Source organism: Ursus arctos, unplaced genomic scaffold, assembly GCF_023065955.2.
Source record: "Ursus arctos isolate Adak ecotype North America unplaced genomic scaffold, UrsArc2.0 scaffold_20, whole genome shotgun sequence".
In the NCBI taxonomy this organism is placed as follows: Eukaryota; Metazoa; Chordata; class Mammalia; order Carnivora; family Ursidae; genus Ursus; species Ursus arctos.
In genome coordinates, this window is record NW_026622875.1 from 9,003,128 (window position 1) to 9,027,060 (window position 23,933).

General features: G+C 44.3%; 1 protein-coding gene across 7 annotated transcripts in view; it reads right to left on the bottom strand.

Moving 5' to 3' along the window:
• KCNAB1 (potassium voltage-gated channel subfamily A regulatory beta subunit 1) overlaps positions 1-23,933 on the bottom strand; it is a 362,204-nt gene that overhangs the window by 72,571 nt on the left and 265,700 nt on the right. For all 7 annotated transcript variants that reach the window (XM_057316034.1, XM_048216301.2, XM_026497343.4 and 4 more), the window contains exons 3-6: positions 11,090-11,127; positions 6,642-6,721; positions 4,303-4,347; positions 766-810 (exon numbers count right to left, since the gene is read on the bottom strand). In XM_057316034.1, the coding sequence (XP_057172017.1) occupies positions 766-810; positions 4,303-4,347; positions 6,642-6,721; positions 11,090-11,127 (208 nt within the window). The remainder of the gene's footprint in view (positions 1-765; positions 811-4,302; positions 4,348-6,641; positions 6,722-11,089; positions 11,128-23,933) is intronic.

Genomic DNA, 23,933 nt, shown 5'->3' on the forward strand with positions numbered 1-23,933 from the left:
TGTCTCCAATTTTGTTTTTAACTGTTCCCTCTCAATGATAGGTAAGTAAGGTTTTGTGTGTTTGTGCTTGGTTTTGTTTTTTGTTAAGACGCCATGGAAATATTTGTGACTTCCATGAAAAGGTATGTGGAGTAGCTAGCCGGACTTCTAAATTCTGCTGAATCATGTACGTACCAGTTCAAACACCAGGAGGCTTATCAGAGGCCAGTTCGTCCTGAGAAACTTGTTTGCATCCCACAGCAGACAGAGGCCCTCTCTTTCTTTTGCCTTCCAGTGAGTGATATGGTAGCTTCCTGTTATTCTCCAAAAGGCGGTCCTTTTGATCAACATTTTCAACGCCTTCTGCACAAATGATCAGAGACTCACACGTGGGGCCAGACAAGATATTTTTATCTTTGCATTCCATGGAAGTCTCTGAGTTTTGGCAGATTCAAATAGCTTTTTTTCTGTGATGCTATGTGCTTGTTTTCTTTTCCTAAAATTTGAACTCTATTTTGGAAATGGTTCTAAGTATGAGGTTGGTATTTGAAACTCTCCATGAATTACTTAGTAACAAGTGACCAATGCTTTATGCTAAATTTCTTTGGGGCATCTTGCTAAAATTGAATCCTAGGAGAATTGCTACTTCCTTCAAGGCAGAAAAGAGAATCTTTCTCCCCAAATCAATTAATTATAGTACATTAGATGTGAAATGGTTGCCCAAAAGGATAAAAGCATGAACTACTAGTTATTTCAAGTAGGGAAAAGAAAAGGTATTTAACTTACTTTCCACCCCAGTAGAGTTTGGTTGTTATGACCAGGCTGGACCTCCTGTATGTTAGACAAACAGAGAGAAATGTTAAATAAATTGTGGGGTTTTGTACTGAGTCATATTATAGCACCAGAAAGAATTTATTGTACTTCCCATTAAAAAAAAAAAAACCAACTGGTAAAGAGATAAATTTGTTAATTCATGTACTGAAATATTGGGACAAGGGGAAGCTGGTGAGTGGGGATGTGAAGTCAGATCCTAGATAAAGAGGTTGAAGGGGAATGACCTGTCCCTGGAGGGGCAGCTGGACGAGGCTGTGACAGCAAGATGGGGGGTGTGGTGAAGAGGGGAGTGGTGGGCTCGGAGGGGCAGGAATGGTAAACGAGAGGGTGAGTGAGTGGATTTGAATGATGAACTGCTTTAGTAGAACCCGCTAATGCTTATCTAGCATCTGACATGACGTTGTTGATTGAGTGTGAGCTTTCCTGGGGCTCAGTCCACCCTCCGCCAAGGACCACGGGCCCCAGTGGCTCTGAGTTATTACGCTTTCCAGCCGTGACGTTCACAGGCAGCATGGAGACATGAATGATGAAGCAGAGGAGTCAATCAATAGGAATAAATTTTCTTTGAGTGTTTTATTAAGTGGAAATGTTATTTCAGGAAAACAGTCCCAAAATGTCTAACTCAAGGTTTTAACCACTTTACTCCTAAGGGAATGAAATGTGGAAATCTTGTCAGCAAACATATTGCCTTCTCCAAACCACACCCAAGGGCAGGAAGTGGCAATCGTATCATCTCGAAGGTGGAGTAGGGAACGTGTCTTGAGAACTACAGTCACATAATTTACAATCAGGAGGCAGATCTCAGTATAATTTAGTTTCTCCAGGTATGTAATTCAATTGAACTGGTCTAGGAAAAAAAAATCTTTTGAGATTCAAAGGTTAAGTCCAAACTTCAGGAGTATTTGAAATAAGGCATTTATAATTCCATCCGCCGGAGAGCCGATGCCTCAGGGCCCGAGATATAAGAGCCTCACATGATTAATGATAACCAATGGGGAACAAGGGTGACAATTCTGACAGCTTAGCTGCAACAAGAAAAATCTGTAGAAAATGTCAGCAACCCCATCCCACAGCAGTTAATTCCCCGAAAAGTAATTCGAATCACTGTGATAGAAGCTGTACACGGACGCGTCTGGAGACCGCACACTGCGCAAGGGCTGATGCACTTGCCGGGTGTACCCATCAACCTCTTGATACCTAGAGTCACAGCAATCTGCCACAGGGGAGCCAGGTCTCCTTTAGCAAACATTTTCACAGCCTCGACAAGAGGCCGGAGAGAATATCATAAAAAATGAATGCAGGCCTCTCGGTTATTCAGAGCGGCTGGGCTGCCAGAACGGCACACCCTCACCAAACACGATCGTAGACTTGTTGTTTTTCAGAGTTAGGCTTTCTGGGAAATGTCTGGGCTCCGTGGGTGTGCACGTTCAAACAGCAGGAGTAGCCAGCGACCTGGCCAAGTATCAATGACCATGGTGGAGCCATTTCCAGCAATTCTTCTGAATGGGTGGAGATGATAATCTGAGTATTCGACGCTGATACAGCACAGCTTTCAAAATACTTCTGCACACCTTGTCTCACTCTATCAGCACGACCCTTCATGAAGAGTTATGGGGAAATGGAGACTCAGACAAGGGAAGTAATCTGCCCTGGAAAGAACAGCAGGCAAGGGGCGGTCCTGGGCCTGGAAGCCAAGTATGCTAGTTGGAATTGCTTCTAGAGACGCCACGCTATGGTCTATCTCTCCACAGGTCTTGTGGGGGCAGCTGTGTACTGCTATCAATATTCCATAGCATGGTGACAGCTTGGGTTTTTATCCGCAAGACTGAAAGGCAGTTTGTAAAAGATGCGTGGTAATCTGGTTTCTTGTATGTGTATAATAGGCTCTGCAAACACAGAGTGATGGTTAGAGGTTCTCTGGGTGATAAGGGGAAGAGCTCCTGCGTGGATGCCCCCTTCCTCAGGTGTCCTCTGTCAGCCCGCACCTCACTGCACAGTTCTCGGGGCTGTGACTGGACTCACCTGCAGGGCCTCTGTTATGGGCTGAATTGTGTCCCCTAAAAAGACATGTTCAAGTCCTAACCCCCGATACCTCGTAACGTGAGCTTATTTGGAAATGGGGTCATTACAGATGTAACTAATTAAATTGAGGTCATACTGGAGCAGGGTGAGTCCTCAATCCAGTACGACCAGAGACACACAGACACGCCCGAGGGGAGAAGGCCATCTGATGGCAGAGGCTGAGTGCAGCCGCAGGCCGAGGAATGCCCATGACTGCCAGCAAAAGCCAAAAGCTAGGAAGAGGCAAGGAAGGATTCTACTCTGAGTTTCAGAAAGAGCATGGCTTGGCCCAAACCTTGATTTTATACTTCTGGCCTCCCGAACCGTGAGAGAACACATTTCTACTGTCTGAAGCCGCGCAGTCCGCAGCGCCTGGTTCCAGAGCCCTAAGAGTGGCGCCGTCCCCGTTCAGGCGGTGATGGACCGATGGACGGGCCAGCCTTCCAAGTGGGGACAGAACTCCGCCACGGTGGAGGACTGGGTGGGGATGTGAATATTTTTCCATACTTAAGGTTGAATATAGTTTTCTCTAAATACACTCACAATCCCTGGAGTAGGGGAGGAAGAGCAGGGAGAGGGAGAAAGTGGGTCACCAAACTTTGTTCATCTCTCCATAAATTTCTGGGTTTTCATTTCCACTAATACTACAGAGCTCTTGTTTATCTGGCCAACAGCTGATCTTCTACCAGAGCAGACGAGGACCCCAAACTTGTCCCGTGGCCTTAGCCTGATTCTCTACTCATGCTGGGGAAGAAGGGGTTGCTGTGGTTGACATGCACAGTGAAACGGAGGGGGACTGCCTCCCCACCCCCCACAGGCGAGGCATTCCTCTTTACCACTGGCGTTGGCTACAGTCCATGATGGAATGGGATGTGACCCCTCTCAAGGACAGCGGAGGAAGCGCTTTCCTGAATGCCCAGCTAACAGGGCTCCCTGCACACAGCAGAGGTGCTGGCTAATTGTGTCCAGAGAAGAGAGCTTTGGGGCATTTATCATAAGACTTCTTTCTCCATCATTTCTTTGCATCCGGAGTTGTCAGTAAAATGAACAGTGAACATACGTACGTGTGTATAGATAGTCTGCATCCTATCAGCTGCCTTCCTTCACCAAATTACCACAAATGGCAGTGAGAAACCATGAAGATCCCACTTTCTTTTATGCACGACTATCTCATGAAGATGCCCTCCTTCTCTGCTCAACCCCATGGTAATTCATTACGATCAATGACTCGCCAATACTTTTCGAAGCACAAGTAATGAACTTGTTGGTATTTATTTTCACATCACTATAAATCATCTCTTTCCCAAGAATTGACTTTTTTTTGACAGCCTTTTGTTCAGCTGTCATGCAATTTCATTTTCCCTTCTCTGGTACAAAATAATAACCGTCTTTTTAAAGGCAAGTACACGATTCTGGTGAATGCGTTACCTCCAGCCTTTCTTCTTTATGATGCTTCCCAGAATCACTTCAGCCCTGGAAGGGAAACAGAGAGTGGCTTAGCATACAGTGTCCTGGAAACAAGAGTCAATCCAAAACCACGGGAGCCATTCCTTGTTTGAACTCTCAGTGCCTACATGTCCCGAAAATAGAAGCCGCTCTCGGCTAGTAGCACACTTTCCGCTGTTTCTGCTTGTGCCTGCAGAATCCTGCTCCTGGAGCATTTCAGAAGCACCTGCCAAATCCTGACACGCTGGCAGGAGACTGCCTGTGGTCCTGATACTAAGAAACAACAGAGTCACTTGGCAGTTTGGTGTTTTTGAACCACTGATCCCGTGTATAAATATCCTGCTTGGCGGAGTCCAATGGGAGTCAAGGTTTCCCTTCCGGTTACTGTGGTCTTCGACTGTGACCAGGGAAGACCATGAGACCTTGCACTGTTTAGACAGAAAATAATGACTCCTGGGTGATCTTGCAAGATGAAAAAAAAAATCGAACAAAACAAACCGGGTGGGGGTTTAGATGTCCTAAAGGCTAGGGCTGCAGGTGCGGTGGCCCACATAGAGAAGGTCCTGGGTCCTGGTGACAAGTGTTGCCATAGCAGCAAGGCATAAGGAGACGTAGAGAAGTGTCGTCCCTGCCCCTAAGGGTGGGTCATGGAGAGGTATACTGAAGACACCTCGGCTGTCTTCTCCCCTCCACCTACTTGAGCTGGGGGCCAAGGTTAAGGAGACTAAAACTTTCTGGTAGGTCCCTCCCAGTCAGACCGATGCTGTGAGAAGCAGCTGGGCTCTCGGAGCTTTGTGAGTGGGACATCAGTGGAGAGGGGGAGTAGTCACTAACCATTGTCTGCCTTGGCTGAAAGTTCTGTCTTTGTTGCAGTGTTCAGCCTGGCAAGAGACCATGCCGCGGGGCAGCTACGGAGCATGCCCCAGACCAGAGCCGCAAGGGATGTCACTCCAGCCTTCTCTGCCCAGCCCCCTCTGGCTCTGATGTCGCCTTTTGCAACCTTGCCTTCCACAGCGGGAACCTAGCTCAGCTGCACGCTGACAGTCAATAAGTAGCCAGGACCGACTGTCCTTCGTAGTAGGAACGCAGACCCCCTGAGCAGGATTCAACAGAAGAAGAGAACCAAGAAAGGCGCTGATGTGGAAGGAGCAAGGCCTTATCAATTTTTATTTCCTCTCCTTGGACTCAGCAGAAAACATCAGAAGCATGGGCTCTGAACCTCCCCGCTGGTCCTTAAACAGAGACCTGCCCTTGAGAAGGAGGAAACCCAGGTGAAGAAAGTGCACCGAGACCAGGCCACCATGAACGGGGTTCTGCAAGTCCAGCAGTTTGAGTGTGATTCTCACCCAGGAGGTGTCAGGTTTGACGAGGGAGGGGGGGAGGTTAGGCCTGCAGGTGATTAGGCACCACAGTCCTGTTAGAGAATTGCAGAGCTGCTCAAGCAGCTGCCAGCTACTTAGTTTCTTTCCGTTCTGGGGGCTCTGTCAGTGAGTCTGTCCGTGTGGACAGCAGGGGGCCGAGGCTCCAGTTTTGTTCCGAAATGTGCCTGTTGTGCCGGCACGTGGAGGGCAAGGACCTTGAGCCCTCACCCCCACCCTGGGACACCTTCCCCACATGGTCTGACCGAGCCATGAGTCCTGTCTCAGAGCCCCCAACCTGCTCTGGGGTCCACGGGAAGGCTGTAGCTGGTGTGACCTCTCTAGCAAAAGTGGGAGGCCCTCTTACAGTCCTCTCTGTCCTCAGAATGGGGTCTGAAATGCCCTCCTATAAAACAAACTAAATCTCTTGGCATCTCTGAGGACCACTTTTAATCTCTGCTCTCCTTGTCAAGCAAGGTGGAGGGATGGGCTGCCAACAGGAAAAGCAGTCCTAGGTTCCCTGCAGAGAGGACGCCCCAGTTTTCGCCGGGGAGCGGTGGAGAGGAACTATGAGCCGAGGTTCTGAAATGACAGCACGAGCCTCGGCACCACCACGCTGGAATCGGCTCCCGTACTTCTTCATTCATATAGCCAACTACCATTTCTGGATCTCCCCTGCCACCGCTCTGGTCCCAGCCACCTCTGCCCCCCAGGGAGCCCCGTGCTGATGTTTTCAGTCCATTCTTCACACAGGGACCAGGGGCGGGAAGGTTTGGGTGGGCAGAGGGGCCAGAGGCAGTCAGTACTCCTGACTCTGGGGATGGGGCTAGAGAAAGGGAGGGAAGCGGTGCCACGAGGGTGTGTGGGAAGGACAGAGCCTTCTCACCAGCATGTCAGCAAGGGTCCGGGCGGACTCTGGTACCACACGTGCCACGTGCAGGACACAGACAGGCATGGACTTACTTTCCAGCGGCATAGACTTCAGCAGTATCGAAGAGATTCACTCCACTTTCGTAGGCAATCGTCATCAGCCGTTCAGCAACCTGCAAGAGGATGTGGAGGTCACTCAGAAAAGCCCAAGGGTTTCGCAGCCCAGGAAGCAACTTTGTAATCCTCTGCTGGTCTTTAAGAACACTGAAATCTCACTGTAGCCACTCCATGTTTTTATCAGTTGTATTACAGAACGAAAGAAAAAAAAAGAAGAAGATGCAACCCCGGCATAGAGGGGAAAAGTATCCTTTCCCTCAGACATAGACCAGGCCCTAAGGGATTTCCTTCAGCGCTGGGGTACGTCAGCCCTCAGGGGCTTGGTGAAGTGAGGTGGATAGATTTGTGGGTCTCGCTCTGCTTGGAAGATCTGGTTTGACAACACTCTCTGTGGCATCATAATCTCTCTGACAAAGAGGGTCAGTTGTACCGCTGGTGACTCCATTTCCATTCTCCTTTCCCCAAGCCAATAGGTTTTGGCAGCTGGGTGGCTCCTGACCTAAAAGCCTGTGCCCTTCTCCCTGGAGGCTTAGTGGACTGTGCTGGTTAGACAGAGCCCTCACTGCTGTAAAACTCATGCCACCCGTAGCCCAGCAAATCCCCAGCGCCGTCACAGAGCCACCAGAGGAGGGAGTGAGCGAGCACGCTGGCTCACCGGGGATCCCCCTCCCCACCAGTCAGTCTGCAAATACATCTCATGCTCCTTGCTCCTTCCTTGGTGTGCTGGACGCGAGGGGCACGTGTGCAGGAGTGCCACGAGCACCAGCATCGCCAGAAACAACAGCTTGAGGGACAGCTGTAGCACGACAGCCCTAAACCACAGGGGAGAGGGCATTTTTTCATTTTGCTGATAGACCTACTGGTCAACTGAAAAATAACACACCTCACACATAATTAAAATGGATTTTTCCATTACGTTTTTGATTGTGGGCTGAGGTTGCTTCATCAGCATTTCCAAGATAAACTCTTTCCCTGTTGTTTTAAAAGTGACGTATCAAGAAAATTATTAGGCTAGCAAAAGGGAGTCCATGCCAATCTTTAGAATAATAACAGTAAAAATGCGATTACTGCTTTTAATTTGCGACCGTTATAACATTTATCCTAAGTAGAAATTAAAAGTTAAGACAAGTATAGTTTTTCCCATCATGACTGCCCTGCGTTTAGGAAATTACGGTGCCGGCACCGTATATTTCCCTTATGTTATGTCACATCACATACTAGTGGGTCCTTATTGGGAAACATGCATTAAACTATCCAGAGACAAATTTTAAGATAAGATGGAGAATCCTGGATGGAGAGTTGGACTATGGGATGGCTGAAATGTTTCCCAACCATAAAATTTAACAACCTGAACGTGGAATAGTGAAATTGCTGACCTAAGAAGACCGTTTTCTGGCCTTGAGTGTACTGCTTACTGAATAAATGGGGAGGTCATTTGACCTCTCAGTATTTTAGCTTTTCATCTGCAAACTGAGGACGATTCCGTTCAGGTCCTCCAAGTGCACAGGCCTCCGTGGAAGCGGAGCGCCCCTTCCCCACCCCGGCTGTCAGGTGGAAGAGTGAGTAATTTAGGGAAGGTCATGTGACACCTTTGGGCAATGAGATGCAAGGACAGGCTTACGGAGGCCTCTGGGAACATCTTTCCTTGTTCTTCTTACAGAGTTTCTGGAAGCAACGCTCTTTCCCTGGAGTTGCTGCTCTGAGTGAGGCTTAGAATTCCTGCAGCTAGCCTCCTACCTGAGGACGAGGTTGCTGTACGAAGGAGCACAGGGCCACGGGAACCCCTGGGAAATGGAGTGGGGCCACGGATGGAGTCCACCCTGAAGCTGCTGTAGGTCTGCACTTCTAGTTGGAAAATTAAGGCAACTTTTCCCGTACTGGTTAAGCCAGTTTGACTTGAGTTTATTGTTACGTGCAATTCAAGAAACCCTAACTATCTTATAGGTAAGAAAATGTAAAAAAAACTCTGAAAATTAAGTGCTAGAAAATAGTGATACATATATGCTTTTCGTAGTTAAAAATATTCATCCCATGAGTCACATCTATCTTGGTTTTAGGATGAAGCCAAATCATCTTTGGGGGGCACCTCACAGAGTTACCTATTTGGTATTTGGGTCCTTTTGATAATAACCCTGTCAAGGGCCTATTTGATACGTGGTTGAATTCTGCCAGTCGTGGGGACATCACCACCTCCTGAGACAGCACCGGTGGTTCATCAGTCAGCACATCATGGTGTGGTCATCCTGGGATTCACAGTTTGTACCTGCTTTGTGCTGAGTGCATCTCAAGCAGAGAGAAGGCAGAAAAACTGGGAGGGTGAGTTCTTTGCTACTGGCCTGCATTCTTCCCTCATGGAAATGGCTGAGCTCGGGCGATTCAGCTGCTGGGGGGACTGTGCCTCCCTGCCTCCTCTTTGCTGGCATTCTCTCTGCAAAGACCAGGGGGGAAAGTCACTGCTGCTCTTTGGAAGGACAGTAGCTATTTGTCTGGTCTGCATCTCAGGTGAAATCGTCTGCGGCCATTCACGACAGCTTTATTGTGCAGTTTTTAGAATTGTAAGTTTGAAATGATGTATTTCAGAGGCCAGCCTTGCACACTCTGACCTGGGCAAGCTGGGCTCGTTGCAGCAGAGAGCAGATACTGTAAAGAGGAGAGCACACATGAAAGGGGAGATGGTGCCCTTAACAGCTGGCCCCTCTGCTCCTAAAGCGAAGGTATTTTTGTCTTCTTCTCCTCCAGCTATCATAACAGGCAATAGAAGGTTATGCACTTGCTGGATACAGTGGATTATTAATTTTAGATCTCCCTCTCGGTCACCTGCTTTGTATCTGCCTTAAGACCGTGGCCATGGTTTTGATATTTGTGGACTCGTCTCCGTGCCTCCTCCACACATCCTACCTGATGCCTGTCAGAGGGCCCTACAATGAACCCTGTGATGACACTCCCCCTCCCCCCAGATCCTCCTTCAGAACTGGAGGACTTATTCCCGTAGTTGCTGGGAAATTGCACGTGGCTAAAGACAGTGGCCTCGCCCAAGGTGAGACCCACTTCCCAGGGCAGCCTCTCTCCAATGACTGGTCATACAAAGATACAAGTACTCAGTCCTTTTGCCCCAACCTGGGACAACTCTACAGGGCTATCTCAGCTTTGGAGCTCCCCATGGGGTCAGCCACAATCACTGTTGAGACTGCACCACGGCCCGACTTCCTAATAACTGTTCTGTAAGCTAATCTCCAGCGCAGGCTACTTTCCAAGGAATACCCCATGCGACAAACTCTCTGGGGTGATCTAGGCCAACACTGGGAACAGGCATTCAGACAGAGGAAAATGTGCGGATAAGACTCCTATCCCCAGGATCCTTTAAATAACACTGGTGACCTTGGGAGCAGTGGAAAAGACCGTCTGTTCCCCCAAGCTTCTCCGTAAGAATGATAGTAAGAACACCTTTATGAAGGGCTCGTTCTGGGCCAGGCACCGGGCTGAGCACTTCACAGCCATCATGTCATTAATCTTAATCATTATCCTGCTAAGTAGGGGTCATCCCCCGTGCTTTACTGATGTGGCAACTGTTAGGAAATGTTAGTAGATCTAGTGGCGGAGTGGGCTGGATCCCACTGAGTGTATCCACTCAGGCATACTATCCCAGACTCCTCAGTGTTGCAGGTAGGCAAAAAAGGACCGGAGGGACTCGAGGACATTGTTCTGGGGAGGTTACTGCTGCTCAATGCCTTTGTGACTCACTTATGCCATGAAGATATTCCTTAAAGGCAATGATAAGAATATCCAATCGGCAAGCACTGTTCTGAATGAATAAACAAAGATTTAGAGGCATTTTATGGTAAATAAACTATTATAGCTGCCATTATTGGGTATCTGCTACCTACCAAAGGGTTGTATAAACATCTCACACATCTCCCTGTCAACAGACCTCCAAGGTAAACTTTATCACCCCATTTCACATCAGAGGAACGGAGGCTCAGAGAGGTCGGATCAACTTGCCCAAGCCGAGGTGACCAGCGGGACTGAGAGATCCCATGCTAGAAATGAAAAGTCCCTGCAAACCAGGACCAGTTGGTCACTCTAGGTGGAGCCAGAACACACACACACACACACACACACACACACACACACACACACACACATCCCAGCAATGAAATCTTTCCATAAAGCAACTCAACAGTAATTGGTTTGTTCCCTAGTAATGACAGCTGCACATATAACAGATTGACAACCTCAAGGGCTATTAATAGTCTAAATGTGAAAAATAGAGGAAGCGGAATAGAACTGAAAATAATCTTTGATTCAATCTTAACCATTTTTCCATGATCTATCCTTATAACATGCCAGGACCCCAAGAAGAATACTTCCACTGCATAGCTTTACATTTTCTTTGATCACCAAAATGGAAGCCAAAAGTGACTTACCTCATCTGAAATTTGACCTCCAAATGTCACCCATGTTCCTAGAAAAGAATAAATATTTGCACATTATTTATAATCATTTTTCTAATACTACGTATAAAGAGAGGAAGCACTTTTTCTTATTACAGGGCTACTTCAATAGGTTTTTCACAAAGGTATCCAGATAAGGGGCACATGGGGTGTCTGGATGACATCCAGCCTTCCTCCCTTCCTCCGGCAGGGGTCTGCGTCCCTCTTCACTCAAAGGCCTCATATTTGCTAATGGCAGCCCTGTCTTACAAACTGCTTTTTCTTCTGACGTGGGACCACGAAGGATAGTGTGCAAGAGTGCAGGTCTACCAACCCCGTTTTGGCTACATATGCATTTTGGTGAAGCCACCAGTTTTGAAGGTAAAAGAGAAAAGGTACACAGAGCCACCATTTCTGAACATGAAGGTGAGACCTTGTGCTATGGCTCTTCCCTTCTGTATCTCCAGCAAGGGACTGTTTTGTATTCCCTGTGACCTTTCCAAAGGAATCCTCTCAGATGTCCTTCCAGTCCCCACTTTCAAGCCCCAGGAGGTGACACGTAAGCACATTCTCTGTTACAACCTGCTACTCCAGAATGGAAATCTCCATTGGTTTGGAGATGAAGGCAAGAGCTAGAGTGAGGGTTGGGAAGGCAGGGGAGAGGCATAACCAGAAGCCAAAGATCTGCATTTGTAACGCAAGGGGGAGGCAGACACTGGCTCTTACCAGGCCAGTCTAAGTTATCACAATCATTCATTCCCAAATTGATCGTTTTTTTTTTTTAAGCCCAAATTACACACCTGGCAAAGACATCCACCCAGGTGCCAGGGACAGTGAGGTGATGGACCTAGTAGTTCCTCTGTCCCAGGAGCTCACAGTTTACGATACTACAAAGCCAGACCGAGGCAAACACAAGGTAGTAAGGGAGGGAGTCTCTGCCCAGACTGGAGGGACATGGCCTTCCAGAAAGACTTCTGCGGAGAGGTGACACTCTGGCTGAGTTGCAAAGGAGGTAAGTGAAGGACGAGGGAAGGAACAGGCATTCCAGGTATAGACAGGAGCCCAGGCGAGGTAAGAGGGTGGCAAACATCAGCGTGTGCTGACAGGCTGTGCTGGGCCTCTGAGAGAGTGAGGAGACGGGATGCGGGGGGGGGGGGGGGGGGGGGGGTGCAGGAGCTAGAGCCAGGGCACAATCGATGCTTGTGGCGCCTACAAAGAAATGTGTTTGGAGTTGTATGTTTTGCATTTCCTAACCGTCATAGTTACCCTTTACAGAACACCTTTCAAATGCTGACAGTATGCTGAGAACCATGTATACTTTTATCTCTATTCATCTTAGCAAACTTACAAGGCAACCGTATTATCCCCCCTTCCAGATGAGGAATCTAACGTCAACCAGCCTAATAAGTGAAATACCCAGGATTCCCCTAACAGGCCCGGCTTCAAGAAGGATATCATTTTTACCGCATCTCACTGCCTCGTTAGAATATTTCCAAATTCATTATGGCATTTGGATCCCATACTCCCTAGAAACAAGCTGATGTAATGGTACCTTTTCCCTTCTTAGTTTTCAGGGACTATAACAAAAGTAGGATACAAATTATTTCACTGTTCCACTCGACATCCCCAGAGGTTACAGACGGGCAGCCCACGCTTGCAGACTTGTGTCGCTTGGCTAGAACAATGTTGACCCTCTCGGCATTTTAATAAATTTTGACTTAGTTACCATTATTTAAATAATTAGGAAATTTTTCTTTAAAATGTCTGATTTCCAGCTTCTCTTAACCACAGAAGGCTGGTGTCCCCCACAAGGCAGACATGGCCTGAATCAGAGGGGCAGCACCCCCTGGGTAAGGGTTACGCCCTCCCTAGTTAGTGAAAGCCTGCGCACCTTCCTTGGGATCCAACACAGGAATCAAATAGCAGTTGTCAGTTACTGCTGTTTTTCTTACTGTAAAGTTTAGAAAAAGGTGAACTTGTATGAATCTCCTAAAAAAAGAGATGAGTATCAAAAAAAAAAAAGAGGAAGAAGAAATAGGAAGGCACTTTTTAGGGGGTGTGGGGGGTTGGATGGGAAGACTACACCAAGAATGTGTGCACAGAAAAATGACAACTTAAGGCACCATAAAAAACCAGCCATGACTGGTGTATGGAAAAGATGGGTGTTGAAAAACTTAATGGACTGAAAAAATGGTAGTGTCTGTTTTTGAATGAGAATAAAATAAGTGATCTCCCGTGAAATGTAGTTCTCTATTAAAGAAAAAAATTGCCTGGGCATCAAAACCTTTTTACAGACAATGCTTTTTATAAGAGTCTCTTTCGAATGCAGCAGAAATTATGTGCCCAGAGCATACACAAGCATTTGCAAACGTTCGCATAACCAGGAACACTGTAGCTCAGCGTGTTAAAAATATGGTTGAGAACTTTCAGGATAAGTTAAATTACTGGTGGCACTTTCTTGTTGCAGCAAATGAGAACACGGATATAAATAATAGCAGCCCATTAGCTATATTTCTTTGTGATGTGGGGAGAATTTTGGAGGGGTCAAAGAACGTTTAGACAAGGAGTCCCTGAAAGGCAATACATCAGGGAATGGCTTACTTTGTGATGAGAAAGTTCTCAGACCATTGGATGTAGAGCGCACTGTTCCAAATTATAAGTGTTACTGCAGACTAGACTTTCACAGAGGGTAGGGTTGATGGGGTCGATGTGAGATTTGTCAAGCAACGGATCCGAGGTGGCAGCATTTTGTAGGGGCACTATACCTAAGTCCATTAATTTCATCACTCGTTAGGAATCGCTTTGGGCTAAAAAGCTGAAATGGACAAGTAATTAGTACCACGAATTAGCTATTCTTCTGTATCTTGGAGCAAAATGAGGTCAGTGTTTGGTTGATAAATTTCCTGGCTTACTTGTGCTGTGATACTGAAGAGATTTCTTTTAACTGTTCATGTCATCAGAGGAAATGGTCTCATCTCTACTTAACAGCAAAGATTGGCTCAAAGTTGCAAGCTTCTCACTAATATTACAACTAATTTGCACCTTCTGAATATTTTTCTATGGGGGCATTTGCAAGGATTTGTACAAGTGTCTCATTGGCTTCTCGCAGTCCTGACAAAATCAGAATCTTTGGGAAATTCATTTGTTTAGGAATAATGTGATCCACTTTCTTATGTTGAAATCAGTTTCCAGAAATGAAAATAATAGCTTGAAATTCATTCTCCAAAACTGGACCATTGAATACTGGACTTCAAACTGTCTGAAAAGAAACCAGCATTATTTAGCTCAACTATCTTAGTTAATTTTTACCCTGTTTTTTTTATTTAAGTGATGGAGTCCAATGCAGGGAACCCAGTGCGGCATTTGTACTCACGAACCTGAGATCAAGACCTGAGTCGAGCCACACAGGCACCCCAGTTAATTTTCAATAGTACAAATGAAGGGCTCTGATGTAAAGTTATTGAACAGTAGTACAAAGTGGTATTGAAGACTGAATACGATAATGTGGAAAGCTGGGATTATACACACATCTTGGAGGAATCACCTTACTGGAAAGAACCATTTACAAAGGTGTGATCCATGTTGGGAGAGCCTTTGTTTAGGAGAAACTTTATTCCAAAATGAATCTGAAAAAAACGACCTCCCGCCCCCAGGTTAAGTATTTAATGCTATATTCTGAACATCACAGTCTAAAAATGCAGAGCCTGATTGACACTCTGGTTCAGAAGAAATAGATGTCAGGCTTCTGATTTCAAATTAAAGCAGTAATGGATTATGGGGGAAAAAACAGCAATAATTTTTCTTTTTCAGTTAGTTAAAAATGTTTAATATAAACAGAATATGGGTATTATATATATATATTTACATTAAGTTACATGTCTACACTATAACTTAGCAAGAATAAAGAATTTGGTGCCATTTTTGAAACTCTGTTATTCTCACATTCAGCTCACGTTGTTCAGCTACGCTACCTCCCTGGTCCTTCTGACATTTCCTACTCATTTATCTTACAGTTATTTACTTATAAACTTTTACATCTTTTACTAGGGAGTAAGCTGCCTGAAGGTTTTTTATTCCATTCATCTTATGTCCACCGTCCTAGAATAGAAGTCCTTCGTGAATGGTCGATACATTTTGGTTACATTGGATTGAATTGCCTTTTTGACTGTTAATCTAAAAAATACTGGGAAAGCTTCCCACGAAACAAACACGTTTATTTTGACTTACAGAAACATGAGCTATGCTCCTCAACAGCTCCTCTAGTCCTTAGGTGACTGACGTGTTTCTCCCTGTCCCCAGGGGCCTGCCCAGCCAAAACCCCTGCCGGAGAAGGACAAGGGAAGGTCCTTGTCCCTGACTGCAAGGCCTCCAGCGAGGAGGGAGTGGCACAGCGTAGGCAGAGTTCACCAGCGCCCCCAAAGAAGAGCTACCACTTACAAATCGGGCACGCCCCCTTCTGATGCTGAGAGATCCAGCAGCAGCCTTCCAGACAGGAGAAGTGTGCTTGAATGATTTTACTCTTCACTGCTCCCCTCCAGAAGACATAAGGTGCTTTGTTAGTTAATAGGATTCTTAAAAAACCCCTGTGACACGTTTCCTAATCATTTTTCCACCCCTAATGAGAACATGCCTTCTTGAGCCCTAGAACGGTGTATGATTATTTCACTGTGAAATCTCAAATTAGTGGGATATTACTTAGAAGATAATTTTACTAAACTGACACTTGTTATTTCTAGCATTTTAAAAGCAGAGTAGAAAGAGAACTTTGAATTGTTACTGTGTCTTCTCATAAAACTCCTTTATACACCGAGGAACATATGCTTTGAAAATCTGTTTGTATCCAGTGCATACAGCTACCGTGGCATAGAAAAATGATTGAACTGTAAAAAAAGAAAACTGCTTTGCACATGCATGCGTGTGTGCACACGTGCTCACACGCACATCCAGCCTATCTCAGTTACTTAGTTGCCTTGGTGGTGGTTTATAGGGTAATTGCTTCTTGTTATTCATTCAGGAAATATGTTTATCATTTAAATAACCTCCTTGTTTGAACATGAAGAGATATTTACTTTTTATTTAAATTCAGTTAGCCAGCATATAGTACATCATTAGTTTTTGATGCGGTGTTCAATGATTCATCAGTTGTGTATAACACCCAGTGCTCCTTAATGCCCATCACCCCATTACCCCATCCCCCCACCCCCCTCCCCTCCAGCAACCCTCAGTTTGTTTCCCGGAAGTCAAGAGTCTCTCATGGTTTGTCCCCCTCTCTGATTTCGAAGAGATATTTAGACATTTCGATGTAATAATGTTTGTTCAGGTGGGCTACCTCCCTGGCCCCTGAACATCCACATCATCATAGTACAGTTATCAAACCAGGATATTAAAAAAAAAAAAGCAGGATATTAACATTGGTATTGTACTATTAACTACATTGCAGACCCCTTCTGACTTCCAGCATCCTATGTAGGATCCAACGTTGCATTTAGTCATCATGTCTCCTTGGGCTCCTCTGATCTGTGACCATTCCTGAGTCTCCCTTGTCTTTCCTGACCTCAACACTTCTGGAGAGTACCAGTCAAGTACATTGTAGAATGTTGGTCAATTTGGGTTTGACTCACTATAGGGTTATAGATTTGGTGACTTCCTTTTCTATATTGTAGTTTGAGCTGCTTACGTTTGGATTTTTTTTAATATAACTATCAAGAAGGGAATGTATAAATGCAATTGTAGTATTTATTATGCCACAGGTAATTTTTCTGTACTCTTTCATTCAACTAGTATTTATTGAGTAGACCATGTGCCAGGCATTATATTTAAGTTATCAGGATACACCAGTGAATAAAACTAAAAATTATTTCTGGAACAGATTCTTGAGGAAAGACAAAATAATAAGAAAAATTAAATATACAGTACTTATTTATGAATGTTAATTTTGTAAGTCAATAAAATATAAACTACATAGTGCCTACTGACGAGTATTAAAGAGAGTCATTTTTATAAGGCAGGGATAGGGTATAGGAAATGTCAGAAGGTAAGTGTTGAGATTTTAGATAAGATGGCCAGATAAAGTTCACAAAGAAAGTGGCTTTTGAGAAAAGACCCAAAGGAAGTAGAAGAGCTCCCCGTGCAGCCATCTGGAGGAAGAGCATTCCAATTTCAGTGTGAACTATGAGGAGGTGGGGGGCTTGTTTCCATGTTCAAGGTCAATGAGGAGGACTGTGCAGTCAGAGAAGAAAAAGTGAAGTCCAAGGAGTCATAGAGAACAGATCATATGGGGTCACGTCAGTCATACAAAGGACCTTGGACAGGCCAATAACGAGTTTTGAATAGAGAAGTGACACAGCCTGACACTCTTCGAAATGGGACATCTGTGGTGTGGAGGACACACCTCAGAGGCTGAGTCTGACACGTGAGTCCCAGTTAGGAGGCTGTTGTGATAATCCAGGTGAGACAGGACACTGGTTTGGTCCGAGATAGTAGTAGGATGGTGAGAAGTACTTGAATTTTGGATAGCTTTTGAAGGAGAGCCAATAGGATTTGCTGATTAAAAATGTGTGGGGTATGAGAGAAGGTGAGACATTAAGGACAGCAGTAAGGTCAGAGGAAGGGGAGAATGGAGAACCAATTCAACACATTTCATCATGGATTTCACAATTCTTGTTTTGCAAGTAGAACACATATCAACTCTAGGTAGTCAAGTCTGACCAAATGGTCAAAGGGTATTTAACCTAGAGGTGTGTAGAGTTACTAATCTGTTATATCACTAAAAAGTTTAAGGTTCAACATTCAAACCCCAGATCTCATTGAACTTAGACAACTCACAGGGCAAAATTAATGTATTTACTATCTCACTTGAATAGAATTATTCCTAGAGAGAGGCGGAGCTGGAGGTAGGAGCATCCCCCCAACTACATTGGAAAGCAAGAAACCATGTAAGCCCAGGACCAGTGCTGGCTTGGAGGCGGGGGCACCAAGCTGTTGGCCACCACCCGAGATGAGGTCCAGGGCATTACCCTGCATGCACTCTCCCGTCTGAGCTTTGGGCTGAGCCTTCTGGAAATGGAACCCTTTCCCAAGTCCTTGTGCCCAATAAATCCTACTTATTCTTCAGCACCCAGCCTCAGAATTCAGCACCGCAGGACGCAGTTCCATAACACTTCCTCTGGTGAGTCAGAGTGAGTATTTTAGTCTTTCAGGTCCCGTTCCAACCTCCTGATTTCTAGTTTCCTTACACACAAAATTCGGAACCTCAAGCTTCTTTCATCTCTGTGATTTCATGATTCTGTGGTTGGACTTTGAGGGGAGAAGTTACCCCATTCACTCTTCTCTTACTGCTTTGAACAAACCACTATTATTGTACTGACCACATGGCTTTGTAGCTAGGTGATTTATTTTCTCTTTTGACTTCCCCATCAAATGTCCCAAGGGCAAGGACCAAGTATAATTCAAGTTTTGAATCCTAGCCCCTGAAGTGGAGCCTGCACACAGTAGCTACGTAATAATCATTTGTTGAATCCGTAGACGTTTTCAAACCATGGACATCCCAGCCCCAGCAAGGAGGGGTGTCAAACCCAAAAACACGTGCAGCATGACCATTGTTTCCCTCACTCACTACCTTGGATGAATGGTCTTCAGCTCTGGCTGAACGTCTGCACGGCCTGGGGAACTTTAAATGGTAGCTTTTCACAGTCCCTCACCAGACCAGTTAAATCAGAATCTTTAGGGACAGGACCGTGGCATCAGAACTTTTAAAAGATGCTGAGATAATTCCCATTGCAGTCAGGGTTGAGGATCATAGACGCTTCCCATGCTGAGATTTTAGTATCTCCTCCTTTTCTTGATACCTCTGCAGTCGCCACGGATCAACGAAATACAGCTCTATGTCTGTGTGCCTGGGATATAGCTCAAGGTTCCATCTTTTCCCAATGGCGCACACAAAACGTTCTTCCTTGTTCTGGTTTTGCATCTGTTGATGTTTTCCACAGAGCCTGGCCCTTATTTTTGGATCCAAGCTGCAGCCTGGTTTTTCATTTCTGGCTTCTAGTGTATTGCTAATGAGCATCTGGCCCGAGTTAACAAATACGATAACAACTTAGCCTTTTCTTTTTTACTTTGATTACCTCTTCTTGCAAGAACCAGTAATACCACCCCAGCTCTGGGGAAGGGGGAGGTGGAGGGGGTGTTTTCACACCTGCACTTTAATAAAAGAGCTTGAAAAAGCAATGAAAGTAGGTAAGGAAATGGTAAAGGCCATGAGTAAAAGTGGGCTTTCAGACAGGTAAAATGCAAGCAGTATTCCCATTTACGGGCAACTCTGCAAGACCTGAAGCATTCCATATATTTTGTAGATGAGGAAGTGGAGTGGGAGAGAAGTGTCTTTCCATAGTTGGTTAGTTGTAGGGTCTCCAAGGCCACAGTCTCTCCCAGCCCCGTGCTGCTTTCTGGTAATGACACCTCCCTCCAGGACCCACCACTGTGCTCCAGAAAAGTGGTGTGCTTAATGTTTGCTCTGAATGCTTGTAATAATACTCTGCTTTCATGAAACTTCCTATGTTCATCCCTCTGCCAAATGCCTCCTCCCCTGAACCTTCCTTGTGATAAGCTTTACACCAGTTTCTGCCCCCAAATTGCCTCATCTGTGAAGAATGGCATACACTTGCCCCCAATTTTCTGAGCCACCTCCATGCTCCCACATTCTCTCAACTCAACCCGAGGACAGGTTTTATTTTAATTTTTATTATTTTTTTATTATTATGTTAGTCACCATACAGTACATCCCTGGTTTCTGATGTAAAGTTCGATGATTCATTAGTTGAGTATAACACCCAGTGCAACATGCAATACGTGCCCTCCTTACTACTCATCACCAGCGTATCTCATTCCCCCACGCCCTCCCCTCTGAAGCCCTCTGTTTCTCAGAGTCCATAGTCTCTCATGCTTCATTCCCCCTTCTGATTACCCCCCTTCTTTATCCCTTTCTTCCCCTACCGATCTTCCTAGTTCTTATGCTCCATAGATGAGAGAAATCATATAATTGTCTTTCTCTGCTTGACTTATTTCACTTAGCATTATCTTCTCCAGTGCCGTCCATGTTGCAGCAAATGTTGAGAACTTGTTCTTTCTGATAGCTGAGTAATATTCCATTGTATATATGGAGCACAACTTCTTAATCCAGTCATCTGTTGAAGGTCATCTCGGCTCCTTCCATGATTTAGTTATTGTGGACAATGCTGCTATGAACATTGGGGTGCATATGGCCCTTCTCTTCACTACGTCTGTATCTTTGGGGTAAATACCCAGTAGTGCAATGGCTGGGTCATAGGGTAGCTCAATTTTTAACTTTTTAAGGGACCTCCACACTGTTTTCCAGAGTGGCTGTACCAACTTGCATTCCCACCAACAATGTGGGAGGGATCCCCTTTCTCCACATCCTCTCCAGCAATTGTTGTTTCTTGCCTTGTCAATTTTTGCCATTCTAACTGGCGTAAGGTGGTATCTTAGTGTGGTTTTGATTTGAATTTCCCTGATGGCTAATGATTTTGAACATTTTTTTCATGTCAAGGACAGGTTTTAACTTGTCTTCCCAGAAGACCTCATGCACAGAGCCATCCTGGGCTTTAAGCTCCCAAACCCTTAAGAGCCCTGGAGTCAAGGTTAAGGGCCGGGCAATAATGAGGTGTGCCTGTTGTTGAAGGAATTCTGGGGCTGGGTATACCAGTGGGCAAAGCAGTGGCAAAGGGGGGGTCGGTCTTAGATTAGGCCAGGTTCGGGTGGGGTTGCCTGGACCTCCCAGAGAAACCTGTGGAGAGTTGAACCCTGAACCTTCTTCTAATGCCTGTGTGTAGCTTTGAAGTTTTGAGGGTTAAATGGCTAGGACTGACATCAGGTTCTTCGTGATCCTTATCAAGAATGTACAAATATTTGATATTTTCCCTCTTTCTTTGATTTAAAGTTTTATATACTTTGGTGTCAAGGAATACTGCTAGCTCCTTTTTGTATTAAGATTTGTTTCAGGGCATGGGGCGCCTGGGTGGTGCAGTCGTTAAGCGTCTGCCTTCGGCTCAGGGCGTGATCCCGGCGTTCCGGGATCGAGCCCCACATCAGGCTCCTCCACTAGGAGCCTGCTTCTTCCTCTCCCACTCCCCCTGCTTGTGTTCCCTCTCTCGCTGGCTGTCTCTCTCTAATAAATAAATAAATAAATCTTTTAAAAAAAAATTTGTTTCAGGGCAAATCTGCCTGGAACCATTTTGTTTTGTTTCCCCATGCATCTGATCAGTAAGTTTAAAGACAAGGACATGGTGATTCAAGTATTGGAGCCAGGGTGGGGGCATGATGTTTAGCAGAGGCAGCTTGACATTATAAAATCGAACCGTGGCAGTTGACATTATTCAACAGGGGCTGTTGTAAACATATTATAGGAATGAAATTTCACTGCTGTACATCTTCCACCAGGAAACAGTGACCCACTCCTCACATTTAGATGTTAGAATTGGTGATACATAGTAAGAAAACAGGATGGAGGTTCCTAAGAAAGTTAAACACAGATCTACCCTATAACCCAGCAATTGCACTACTAGGTATTTACCCCAAAGATACAAAGATAGTGATCTGAAGGGGCATAGCAGCAATGTCCACCATAACCAAACTATGGAAAGAGCCTGGATGTTCATCGACAGATGAATGGATAAAGAAGACGTGGTATACATATACAACAGAATATTACGCAGCCATCAAAAAATGAAATCTTGCCATTTGCAATGACGTGGATGGAACTAGAGAGTATTATGCTGAGCAAAATAAGTCAATCAGGGAAAGACAACTATCATATAATCTCACTGATATGTGGAATTTAAAAAACCAAACAGAGGAGCAGGGGAGGGGGGAATAAAACAAGATGAAATCAGAGAGGGAGACAAAACCTAAGAGACTCTTAACCATAGCAAACAAACTGAGGATTGCTGGAGGGGAAGGGGATGGAGGGAGGGGTAACTGGGTGATGGACATTAAGGAGGACATGTGATGTAATGAGCACTGGGTGTTGTACACAACTAATGAATCACTGAACTCTACCTCTGAAACTAATGACATACTATATGTTAATGAACTGAATTAAAATAAAATAAAAAAATAAATTCATGGCTGAAGCTCCTTAAGTTTCCCTACGTAGATGTGATTCCCAAATTGACTGATTTAGCACCTTGAGCCTATTATGAAAAGTAAAAATAAAGCCAAAAAGATTCTTAGATGAATTTTTTTCTCAGCATATTTTAATTTTGTGCCCACACTATTGAAATAAATATCATAATTTTTATAACCAGAAGCATTTTTTAAAAAATCATTATTACTTCACTGGGAAATCCACCTATAAACAAGGGTTTCAATAAATTATAGCTCTGCCTACTTCCTGAATATGAAAAAGAGGCAGTGTTCATATTTTGTTAGCACTCTGTATTAACTTTCTTGGTTAAAATTCCTCATTCCCCATATTTTTTCATATTGATAATTACATGCTGAAAAGATTTCTTCCAGTGAAGTTTCCAGGGCACTTATAGCCACCATGCATCATTCATATGCCTTATTCATTTTGTTCTTTGGAAGAACTCCTGTAAGAGATGTACAGACTAGTTACTGTAGGTGAAATAAAATGGGACGCCAAGGGCTAAATGACAATCGCTGTTTTGTTTTTGTTTTAAACAAATTAAAGTGTTTTCAATATCTTCTTTTAAAATAGGATCTGCTGTTAAAATTGAAAGTCCTTTTTTTCTTTTTTTTTTTTTTTTTCTGTGAACTCCTAGCACAAGACCTGGAACATAGTATACACTCAAAAAAAAAAAAAAATATATATATATATATATATATATATATATATATCCAAAAAATATATATATATATATATTTTTTTTTTTTGGATTTATCTTTTGCCTATCCACAGAAGTTACTATGAATGAGAACTCTCTAGAAAACACTGCAGTCAAGAAGTCTGAAAGTTGTGACCTCCTTTATGTTTTCTCTTAGCTCTTAAAAGTTCATATCAAATCTTTATCTTTGTGTACAGATATATTTTTTTGGTGGTTCAGTGAATTCTTGTCTCCCCAAACAGTAAAAGTTTTGAATAACTCTGGTGTACCTGTACATAAAAACCACTGGGTGTGTTCATAGGACTATCAGGATATGCTAGGAAATAAATTTTAATTCCATGGCGAGGCAAAGAAACTTTTAGTGAAAACAAGATGAGGGTAATATATTGTAATAGAGAATGAAAAATATTTCATGACAGTCTTCAAATTTTCCCTGTTGGACTTTGAGCCTAATGATTTTATAGTATTAAATATTACTAATGAATGTAGGAATGCAACGTGATCCACATATTGTTTGACTACCGAGTTTTTGAAATGTAGAGAAATTAAAACTGAGGAAATATATAAGGGATAATTTAGGAAAAATCTAAAGATCAAAAAGTCCTCAACCCCAATTTACACTCAAATTAACCCAGTTCCATAGATTTATGGATTTACATATAAAAAGTAGCTTATTTTATCTATGCTTGATGGTTACAGAGTGTTAATGATTTCAGCTTTTTTTTTTTTTTCATCAACCTATAACATTCTTTTCCTAAGGGAAAACTTATAGCTGTATCAAGTGGATGGGGTATTTGTGCATCTCCCATAGAACAACGCATGGAAGTTTTTTAATGCACTATTTCTAAGTGACAGAGAGCTTCCCTTTGCAGAAATTACATACAGAGATGCATCATATTAAAGACGAAAATGAAGCGATACTAAGTCAAAAGCATATTGATATATTTGTAATCTTGGGAGATCCTATTTAATCCAAT